This window comes from Tarenaya hassleriana, unplaced genomic scaffold (genome assembly GCF_000463585.1).
Source record: "Tarenaya hassleriana unplaced genomic scaffold, ASM46358v1 Cleome21, whole genome shotgun sequence".
Classification (NCBI taxonomy): domain Eukaryota; kingdom Viridiplantae; phylum Streptophyta; class Magnoliopsida; order Brassicales; family Cleomaceae; genus Tarenaya; species Tarenaya hassleriana.
The window spans coordinates 1,671,001-1,681,615 of NW_010965451.1; the positions used below are offsets into that span (position 1 = coordinate 1,671,001).

Consider the following 10,615-nt stretch of genomic DNA (forward strand, 5'->3'; position numbering starts at 1 on the left):
GTTCATATCATACTCTGCAGGATATGATGGGGGAAGAGCAAGCAGGTAAAATCAAAATCTGTAGTGATACAACTCAAGACTAGGGAAGGTAGTTTATATTAGTAATTGAACTTGTCATTACATTTTGAAGTGTCCTAATTTTAGGTGATGATGGTGTTATCTGAGTACGCTACTCATCTTGACGTTACTTATGCCACTAGTGAAATTTATTAATTTTAGGAGATAAGGTGTCATCTACTTTATACCCATGAAAGTTGTGAAATCAATGTTTTCTTTATATACACCAGTGCGAAAAATGTGATAGCATGCATTTTCCTTTTTTGCCAGGTTCAAAGTCATACTGGGCCATTTGCAGATTGATAATCACCTGCCTCTATCTATCATGCCTGTACTACTGGCACCAGATAACACTGGAGATAATCATCAACCGGTGCTTAAGATGACGATTACAATGTGTAACGATGAAACTGACGGCATTCAGGTCTATCCATATGTATATGTACGGGTGAGTATATTCTACGTATGTTTTCTTTATCACAACTAAATATAACTCTTTTAAGAGTATCATCTCAAGCATGTGATGGATTTATGAAAATGAAATCCGATTTGCAGGTGACGGAGAATACTTGGAGACTAAACATTCATGAGCCAATCATTTGGGCGTTAGCTGACTTCTACGATAAGCTTCAGTTGGATCGCATACCCAAGAGTTCTAGTGTTGCTCAAGTTGATCCTGAGATTAGAATAAAGTATTACATGTGTCTCCTCATTTTTTGTTTATGATTTCATACTAACTCAGTCCATCTTGTCTCGCTGGGGCATACAACATGCCAGTTCGAAACTGGAAACTAAATCATGATTTGTTCAAGCAGATCTTAAACTTACGGTTTTTATGTGATTTTCCAGCCTCATTGATGTTTCAGAAGTAAGAATCAAAATCGCACTGGAAACAGCACCAGCTCAGAGACCCCATGGAGTTCTTGGTGTGTGGAGCCCTATTCTGTCTGCTGTTGGCAATGCGTTTAAAATTCAGGTCAGGTCTATCATTCCTGGAAATTCAAAATCTCTTCTCAAGGTGTCATCTCCTGCAGTCTAGTAATAGTATATGACTAGCTCTGATTCTTTTTTCTTTCCTTTTCTCGAATGGATTTCTGGATTTTAAGTTCGAGGTAGTTTAAAGATTGTTCATGGTAGATAGCTGCTAGATATTATCAGAACTGAATGTAAAATATGAAGTCTTTAACTTCCAATCTCATACACAACATATCGCTTGAGGTGTAAAATGTGTCACTGGGGGGACATTTACTGCTATTTTCTGTCGATAGACTTTCTAGCTAAATTTATAATATATCTGGCAATCATGATTGACAAAATTGAGGTCTAGGATGGCATTCGTGTAACATATTCATTTCTCCATTTAGGTTCATCTGAGGAGGGTAATGCACAAAGACAGATTCATACGGAAAAGTTCGATAGTTCCAGCCATTGGGAATCGCATATGGAGAGATCTGATCCACAATCCTTTGCATTTGATTTTCTCTGTTGATGTGTTGGGTATGACAAGCTCAACACTGGCTTCTCTTAGTAAAGGGTTTGCTGAGCTTTCAACTGATGGTCAATTCCTGCAACTACGAGCTAGACAGGTAAACAAACTTCCTATATGCATAGTAGAGTCGATCACTTTGGTTCTTTGCTTAAGGAAATCTCAAAATGGACCAGGTTTGGTCGAGGAGAATCACCGGTGTCGGCGATGCAATTGTTCAAGGAACCGAAGCCCTGGCACAAGGTGTTGCCTTTGGGGTATCAGGAGTTGTGACGAAACCTGTAGAGAGTGCAAGACAGAATGGTCTTTTGGGGTTTGCCCATGGGATAGGACGTGCTTTCCTAGGATTCTTCGTCCAACCAATGAGTGGTGCATTAGATTTTTTCTCCTTGACCGTTGATGGTATTGGAGCTAGCTGTACCAGATGCTTGGAGATCTTGAATAACAGGACTGCATTGGAGAGAATTCGGAATCCCCGAGCTATTCATGCAGATTGTATTCTCCGGGAGTATGATGAAAAGGAAGCTTTAGGCCAGGTACTGCCACTATTCTTTGCCAGAGAGATATAATTATGCCATCAAAAATAGTAGGTAGTAAAAGAACATGTAAAAATCATATGAAAAGTAGATGTCATATAAAAGTCAAAGACCCTGAAACACTTGTCGGGTGCTTAAATCCACGACTTGATAAAAAACCATGGTTAAAGCCTAGCTCATGAGTCATGACCAAAAGCCTACAGTTGAAGCTACAGCCAGTCAAGTCCAATATTACATTCCTTTGTTGTTCTTGACCTTTTACCCCCTTGCAAATGCTGAACTACTCAGAGTTATGAACTTAGAAAACTTCACTCTCTAGCTACAAAATTTTTACTTTGCAGATTTGACTTCCTTCAGCTATTAACTTAAATATTTCTAGTCTAGCTTGTCATTTGTGCTATAAATTTCAAACTGGTTCTCATTTCTGTTTATATTGCTTCTTTATTCCTAGACGGTTCTTCACCTAGCAGAAACAAGTCGGCATTTTGGCTGCACCGAGATCTTCCGGGAACCCTCGAAATTTGCACTTTCGGATTATTACGAAGAGCATTTCATCGTTCCATACAAGCGCATCGTCATGATGACCAACAAAAGGGTTATGTTATTACAGGTTAGGCAGCTAGAATTGAAATACCATATTCTGGTGTAGTACTTATACTTTCCTAAGTTGTCTTTATATGCCTTGGCGGTTTATATGCAGTGTTCTGATCTGGATAAGATGGATAAGAAACCCAGCAAGATCATGTGGGATGTGCCTTGGGAGGAGCTTATGGCATTGGAGTTGGCAAAGGCTGGGAGCCAACGACCCTCGCATCTGATATTGCATCTGAAGAATTTCCAGAGATCTGAGAATTTTGCTCGGGTTATAAAGTGCAACGTGGTCGAAGAATCAGATGGAACTGAACCTGAAGCTGTTCGGATCTGTTCAGTTGTGCGCAAAATGTGGAGAACACATCAATCTAACATGAAAAACCTGGTTCTCAAGGTTATATCTCTAACTCTATATTCCACTCAATCTTATTTCATCTAATAGATTACGTTCTAATCAATGAAATTAATTACACATGGATCAGGGAAGTATGTTCCGAAGTCAGACATGACTCTATAGAATCTTGTGTCTTAGTATCTAAACGCTTGTCTGTGTTATTGCCACAGGTTCCTTCAAGCCAAAGGCATGTGTATTTTGCTTGGACCGAAGCTGATGGAAGAGAACCAAAAACTTACAACAGCAAGGCTATTACTAGGTCAAGGGAGCTTGCTTCTTCGAGTTCTATTTCCAGTGAAAGGAAGTTCGTTAAACACAGCATCAACTTTTCAAAAATCTGGAGCAGTGAGCGGGAATCTAAAGGCAGATGTTCTTTGTGCAAAAAGCAGGTAATTTTGTTGTCGTTGCTTTCTATCATTCTACGCATATTACTTGCTATTAAAATCCAGCCGTCATGTTCTTTACCATCTTTTTATTTCTTTTAATGGTCATGATCTGACGTTGTCCCTTCCACCTAAGTCTGATGAGAAATATGAAAGATTGATTCAAATCTATTGAAACTAGAGGAAGTCTGACTGAAACCCGATTCCACTCGTGCTCTCAGGCTCCAGAAGATGGAAACTTGTGCACTATCTGGAGGCCTAGCTGTCCAGACGGGTAATCACCAATACCCTTAAAGTTAATGTTTTTTTTTTGGTGTTGGAACACATCAATGGCTGAAATGTTGTTATACATGTGTGTGTGTGTGTATATATAAATATATATCTTTGTTGTGGCAGATTTGTGTCGGTGGGAGATGTAGCTCATGTGGGTAGCCATCCTCCGAATGTTGCAGCTGTTTACCATAACACCGATGGACTCTTTGCACTTCCTGTTGGTTATGACCTCGTAAGTCTTTGTCACTGTTATAATATCTTCTAATCTCTATAAAAAGAGAGAGAAACAAGAAAAAGATGATTCAACCATAGGTAGATTATGAGAAAGAAGCCCTAGTGCAAGTTGGTAAAACCGATTGAGAGAAAACTTCTTAAACAGGTGTGGAGGAACTGCGTAGAGGACTACGTGAATCCGGTATCGATATGGCAACCGAGGGCACCGGAAGGGTACGTGTCTACGGGCGGTGTAGCAGTGGCTGGTTTCGACGAGCCGGAGCTTAACACAGTCTACTGCATAGCAGAGTCAATGGCCGAGGAGACGGAGTTCGAGGAACAGAAGGTTTGGTCGCCAGTGGACTCATATCCGTGGGGATGCCACCTCTACCAAGTTCGTAGTGACGCTCTCCTAGGATTCTTCGTCCAACCAATGAGTGGTGCATTAGATTTTTTCTCCTTGACCGTTGATGGTATTGGAGCTAGCTGTACCAGATGCTTGGAGATCTTGAATAACAGGACTGCATTGGAGAGAATTCGGAATCCCCGAGCTATTCATGCAGATTGTATTCTCCGGGAGTATGATGAAAAGGAAGCTTTAGGCCAGGTACTGCCACTATTCTTTGCCAGAGAGATATAATTATGCCATCAAAAATAGTAGGTAGTAAAAGAACATGTAAAAATCATATGAAAAGTAGATGTCATATAAAAGTCAAAGACCCTGAAACACTTGTCGGGTGCTTAAATCCACGACTTGATAAAAAACCATGGTTAAAGCCTAGCTCATGAGTCATGACCAAAAGCCTACAGTTGAAGCTACAGCCAGTCAAGTCCAATATTACATTCCTTTGTTGTTCTTGACCTTTTACCCCCTTGCAAATGCTGAACTACTCAGAGTTATGAACTTAGAAAACTTCACTCTCTAGCTACAAAATTTTTACTTTGCAGATTTGACTTCCTTCAGCTATTAACTTGTCCGTTACGATTTTTACACGCCTCGGTCTCAGGTACCTCCTCCTCTTACTGAATAGATCCCCTCCTCTCTCTCTCTCTCTCTCTCTCTCTCTCTCTCTCTCTCTCTCTCGAGTGTTACAGTTTTCAGTGAGTTTTGAGTGAAGTCACATCACAGATTGTTTGTTGTGTTTTGTTTCTTGTTAGTGTGATCGATCCGATGCTTTTTTTTGGGGGATAATCTTTTGATCGGTTGGTCTTGTAAATGTGTTGTGTATACACATTGACACTTGAAAACATTTGTTTCTTTTTTGGTTATTATACGGCTGTTGAATGTAAGTTCTTACGGTAAATATTTGGTGAAAAATATCTATAGGTCGTTGTATTTTTCAGTACCCCGATTCTATGTATATATATGTCTTTGCTATAAAAGACCATATTAATTAAAAAAAATGAAATGGTTGTCTTTGAAAAAATTATGAAATATTCATGAAAATGGAGTAAAATGTGTTTGGGAAAAAACATTATTTTATGTAACTTGAAGTTGTGTAATAAATATAACATTCCCAAAAAATTATAAAATTATCATATCTTGAAAATGTTAGGATCTTGTACAGGATTCAGTACATTTAAAAATAGTAATATCGAATAATTATACAAATATTTACTTTAACATATTTGTTTAAAACTTTCTCGACAGCGGGAAAAAAACGTCAGTTTGACACTGCCATTGTCGCGGGAACGGGCAACGTTAAGGGCCGAGTAAATAAATTAAATATCACAAAAGGCTTCACGCGCTACTTTGGCGCGTGAACACTACGACCCCAATTTGTCCACACTATAGTCCAGGGAAATTTGGCTATAATCGCCAAATGGGCCAATAAAAAAAGAAGGTGCGCGTGGGCAAACATTTTCCACTTTATAAGGCGATTAAAGAAGAAAAGGAGCGACTAATCTTCCTACTCTTTCAAAATCTCTCTCTCTGCTTAGATCGAAAAATAAATGTTGCTCTTAAAAAACACAAATGTGTCGAATAATATGGTTCAGTGTCGAATAAAGCTCAGAATTAGGTAATTGAAGGAGAATGCTGCAAAACACTTGCGATGAACAACAAAGTCTTCAGCAGAAGTCGGCAAAACCCTAAGAGCATATATACTGTTTTTAATCTTCAAACTCCAAAGAACCAAATATGCTTCATGCACTGCAGCTTGTCTAAAACTAAGTTTCTCGCATGGAGGTGAAAACGCGAGTGTCATTTTCATCTTCTTCCTTTGTTAATTGTTACCAACTACAAGAAGACAAACAAACAGAAGAAGTGAATATATAATAAGTGCTACAAAGGCTTGCAAACCAATTACCAGGGTGCATTTAACATCCAGATCGAACTACAAGTAGACTGCAATATTCGCAGAATAATTAAAGAGGTGCGCCCACTGATTGCTCACTTTTGCTCATCTTACATGCGAATCCTACATAAGGGGAAAACCCTAGAAGATAAGCAGGCTTAGTAACAACCACGTGATGAAGGCTTGATTATTACCTTATCAACATTACCTTCATATAGCAAGATATGGCTGAAGGTTAGCTGCAACTAAAAGCAGCAGGAGGGCAATTGAAGAATATCATAAGGAAAGCTTTATATTCAAAAGTTACTAGAATAAAAAAACAAAGTATGAGACGCCCATATGTCTCATTTTCACGGGGGGGCAAGAAAAGGAGTGCCAGAAATGTGACACATGAAAATTGACTTCAGCAGCCTTGATTTTTTCTTTATAAACGTATACTCAGCCACTCCTCTCATACACCTATATCTCTTTTTCTCTATCCTCATTTCTCAACAGACCAAAGAGATACATGGCATTAACATTGCGTTTGTCAACCTCTCTTATCAATCCAAACGACTCAACAAGCCCTGGGAACCTAGAAATGACTTAACATTGCATTTGTCAACAGACCACCGACATACAATCTCCAGGTAAAGAGCTCGATCTTTTTCCCGTGAATTGACTTTCACTCCAGAAGGCAGAACCACTGGAAGATGGGAAAAGTTCCATGCTCTATCGCATATACATGACACCGACAGTTATAAAGTTCCGCTTTTTGCCATGCTGCCGCTAGACACTGACAATTTCAGGGAATCTGAACAAACCAAGGGCGATGAACGCCAGTTTGATGGCCCTAAAACGTGCAGGAGCGGATGGGGTAATGGTAGATGCTTGGTGGGGATTGGTGGAGAAAGACGGACCTCTAAAGTACAACTGGGATGGCTACGATGAGCTTATCCAGATGGTTCAAAATCATGGTCTGAAACTCCAGGTTGTTATGTCCTTTCATCAATGCGGAGGCAATGTTGGAGACTCTTGCAGGTAATGAAGCAAATCTATGTTAATCTGCTGCTATAGAGCCCCTTCCCTCAGAAATCTCGAAAAACATAATACTTTCCTTTCCCTCTCATACCATCACCCTCAGGATGATGATACAGACAAGAGGGGTTTACTTCATTCAATATATGGAGATCAACTCACTATTTGCAGTCACAACACAGTCTATTCAAAGTCAATCTTTATGCATGCAAACATTTCCCTCTTACATGTAATTTCCTAGCTTAGCTGATTACCTACATGGTTTCTCTTATAATATAATATTCTCTTGCCCCCATGGGTGCTTGAAGAAAGCAGTAAGAACCCTGATATTGTCTATACAGACAGATCTGGGCGAAGGAATCCTGAGTATATTTCCTTGGGCTGTGACTCGGTGCCGGTTCTAAGAGGACGAACACCTATCCAAGTCTACACGGATTACATGAGGAGCTTCCATGAAAGATTCAGAGACTATCTAGGCGGAGTCATTGTGGTAAGCATCTAACCAAAAGCAACAAGGAAAAAAATGAACTTTATTTAGGAAATGTGGGAATCAAACATTCAAACATTTAATGAAACAGCACGCTATAACAGAAGCAAAGTGTTAATAGAATGGACAAATAATCACAAAAATCCAGGTGGGTATGGGCCCTTGTGGAGAACTAAGGTACCCATCTTATCCAGAAAGCAATGGGACGTGGAGATTTCCCGGGATCGGAGAGTTCCAGTGCTATGACAAGGTACATTTCCAAGGAAAAATAACACTTCAATTTGCAACAGCATTCATAGAAATATTACTCATACACCTGAAACTAAACCACAACTGAATGGTGGAGCTTGATTTTCATTGGTGCAAAGTAATTACCAGACATAAATATGAAAAGACAGCACAGATATGTTTCGGACCTTCAGATTACCGATATTGGGTTAACTTCTTCTGAGAACTGGCTGATATCTTTTGATGGCAGTACATGAGAGCCTCACTCCAAGTATATGCTAAAGCAACAGGGAAGAATGACTGGGGAAGGACTGGACCTCATGATGCAGGAAACTACAAGCAACTTCCTGAAGATACCGGATTCTTCCGGAGGGATGATACGTGGAATAGTCAATATGGGCAGTTTTTCCTGGAATGGTACTCCGGGAAGCTGCTAGAACATGTAGGTAAAGTCCTAGCAGCAGCAAAAAGGATATTCCAAGGGACGGGAGCAAGGCTGTCAGGAAAAATAGCTGGAATTCACTGGCACTACAACACAGGTCACATGCTGCTGAACTAACACCTGGATACTACAACACAAGAGATCAATATGGTTATCTGCCAATAACTCAGATGCTTGGCAAACACGGAGTCGTGTTCAACTTCACTTGCATGGAAATGAGAGATGGAGGGCAACCAGAGTATTCGAACTGCTCACCGGAAAATCTGGTCAGGCAAGTCAAGACTGCAACAGGGAAAGCTGGAACAGCACTGGCAGGGGAAAATGCACTGGAAAGGTATGATGCAAGTGCATATAGACAAGTTGTTGCAACAAGTAGGTCTGATTCTGGAAAAGGGTTAGCTGCTTTTACATATCTAAGAATGAACAAGAGGTTATTTGAGGGTGAAAATTGGCAGCAATTTGTGGAGTTTGTTAAGAACATGAGGGAAGGTGGTCATGAAAGCAGGGTATCAGAATGTGACACCAGAAAAAATTATCTTTATGTGGGATTCGTAAGAAGCAAGAGTAATGAGAAGGCCAAGGAGGCAGCTCTAGTGTGATTGCTAGATAGTTAAATTCGATATGATACGATAGGTTTCATTGTCACATATAAACAGAGGGCAATAGAGAGAGAAAAAAATAGGGCTCTAAACATAGGGATCTTGAAAAGTTTATTTGCTCGGTAATACACCAAGGTTGAAGCGGGGAAGGAAAAACAAGATGTGAATACTTAAAACATTACCAAAATGCCTTGAACAATCTTCATTGTCCATCAGCAAATCCATCTCAAACAAGATTCATTCTTGTAGCAGCCTTACTCCATCATACTTCTTAGTTTAATTATCCAGGAAAAGAAGTGCCCAAGACTAATCTTATCTATCGAACTGTCCGGAAATTCCATACCTAAATTTGAAGGCAATAATGTCTAACATAAACGAACTCGAACAAGTGGAGAAAACCACGGGATGAAGAACAACCATAATGACGAATATTTTGGAAGTCACCACTGGTTTAATGGCATTATCAGGAAAAAAAAATCCAAAGCAGACCTATTCGCTGACCTAAGTCGGCAACAGGCAAACGAAAAAGGAACATCAAAACGACAACAACTGGGAGATCGAAATACCTAAATCATGAATGAGAAGGTGAACCGGAGGAGGAACCACCGCGACGGAGATCCTCGATCAAGTCGCCAAGCTCTTTTCTCGCGGACTCTCGACCGAACATGAAACCGTACCTTGGGGAAATGCGGGAAAAAGTATAAACCCTAGGAAAATCCAGAGATACGGAAGAGAGGGGAAGAGGAGAGAGATGTAGAATAAACGATGAACTCACCAGAAGGAGATGGCAGAGAAGACACCGGCAGTGGCCACCGTTTGGATCAACGAGAACGATTTCTCCATCATCATCTCTACAGGAGATAAGGGTTTTTTGGGTGTCGGACTCGGAACTGTTTTCTGGGGGGTTTCAAGGGAAAACAAAACTCTGATTGTGGGAATTTTATTTACATACACACACGCTATTACCAGTTAATTAAAAATCAATTATCTTTCAATTTTCAAGCAAGACCCATTAGATGATTGACAGTCTTGGATCCAGCGGATGATATGTATTTGGTTTTAACTCAAGAAAAACTCGAGATTTGTCGTTAAGCAATTGAGATAGTCCCTTATTCGTTGATTTTGGAATTTGAGTTTGGACCAACTCGATCCATATTGTTAAAACGAAATGCGAATTTCAGAAAGAGCAAACATGTGTTTTCTTTTCTCATTTTTCAGCTCCCGACAGGAAGAAGCCACGAACACGATGTATGTCCAAATGCTCCTTCGTCTGCTTGCTGCTTGCTCGGATCAAAATCTACACAGAAAGCTTCTAGTCTCTCTCTATTTCTTTTTTTTTTTTTTAATTGTTACCGCAACCCAACATCAAACAAGGTCTGAACTTTAAGAATTACAACACATAAAATAGTTTTACATCGCACATCATTGGAGAAAAATGATACAGGGGAACGACCGGTTCATGCAAATACATCGGGATGGTTCCTAATAAAAAAGCTTGGTTCATCTCTCTGGGTGCGTATGCAAAATATGGTGCTTGCAAAAACACCATCATCTTTCTGCAACAACGCTGAATTTAGGAAGGGACCAAGCATCAAAGGGGGGGGGGGGGGAA

At 40.0% G+C, this 10,615-nt stretch overlaps 3 protein-coding genes and 1 pseudogene across 8 annotated transcripts in view; 2 read left to right on the forward strand and 2 right to left on the reverse strand.

Annotated features, from left to right (window-relative positions):
* LOC104814451 overlaps nucleotides 1-4,588 on the forward strand; it is a 24,574-nt gene extending 19,986 nt beyond the window's left edge. The window contains exons 53-64 of the mRNA XM_010542490.2: nucleotides 1-45; nucleotides 328-505; nucleotides 613-749; nucleotides 907-1,033; nucleotides 1,422-1,643; nucleotides 1,720-2,079; nucleotides 2,531-2,689; nucleotides 2,780-3,064; nucleotides 3,235-3,453; nucleotides 3,669-3,721; nucleotides 3,844-3,952; nucleotides 4,100-4,588. Of these exons, the coding sequence (XP_010540792.1) occupies nucleotides 1-45; nucleotides 328-505; nucleotides 613-749; nucleotides 907-1,033; nucleotides 1,422-1,643; nucleotides 1,720-2,079; nucleotides 2,531-2,689; nucleotides 2,780-3,064; nucleotides 3,235-3,453; nucleotides 3,669-3,721; nucleotides 3,844-3,952; nucleotides 4,100-4,573 (2,368 nt within the window). The 3' untranslated portion in view covers nucleotides 4,574-4,588. The remainder of the gene's footprint in view (nucleotides 46-327; nucleotides 506-612; nucleotides 750-906; nucleotides 1,034-1,421; nucleotides 1,644-1,719; nucleotides 2,080-2,530; nucleotides 2,690-2,779; nucleotides 3,065-3,234; nucleotides 3,454-3,668; nucleotides 3,722-3,843; nucleotides 3,953-4,099) is intronic.
* A 1,289-nt stretch (nucleotides 4,589-5,877) lies between these two features.
* LOC104814457 lies at nucleotides 5,878-9,986 on the reverse strand. Of its 6 annotated transcripts, none has more exons than XM_010542494.2 (3): nucleotides 9,779-9,908; nucleotides 9,570-9,680; nucleotides 5,878-6,172 (listed from the first exon to the last, which is right to left on the reverse strand). In XM_010542494.2, exons 1-2 carry the CDS (start codon nucleotides 9,850-9,852, stop codon nucleotides 9,575-9,577), a joined length of 180 nt encoding a protein of 59 aa, XP_010540796.1. In that variant the 5' UTR covers nucleotides 9,853-9,908; the 3' UTR covers nucleotides 5,878-6,172; nucleotides 9,570-9,574. The 6 variants fall into 6 exon arrangements, with proteins under 6 accessions (XP_010540796.1, XP_010540800.1, XP_010540798.1 ...); XM_010542498.2 differs by lacking the exon at nucleotides 5,878-6,172 and adding an exon at nucleotides 6,182-6,371 and having other exon boundaries at nucleotides 9,779-9,986; XM_010542496.2 differs by lacking the exon at nucleotides 5,878-6,172 and adding an exon at nucleotides 6,182-6,353 and having other exon boundaries at nucleotides 9,779-9,984.
* Nucleotides 6,483-9,078, forward strand: LOC104814703 (annotated as a pseudogene).
* A 335-nt stretch (nucleotides 9,987-10,321) lies between the features above and the next one.
* The window catches only part of LOC104814456 (novel plant SNARE 11-like), a 3,630-nt gene continuing 3,336 nt past the window's right edge, over nucleotides 10,322-10,615 (reverse strand). The window contains exon 11 of the mRNA XM_010542493.2: nucleotides 10,322-10,559. The gene's annotated coding sequence lies outside the window, so the exon portion shown is untranslated. The remainder of the gene's footprint in view (nucleotides 10,560-10,615) is intronic.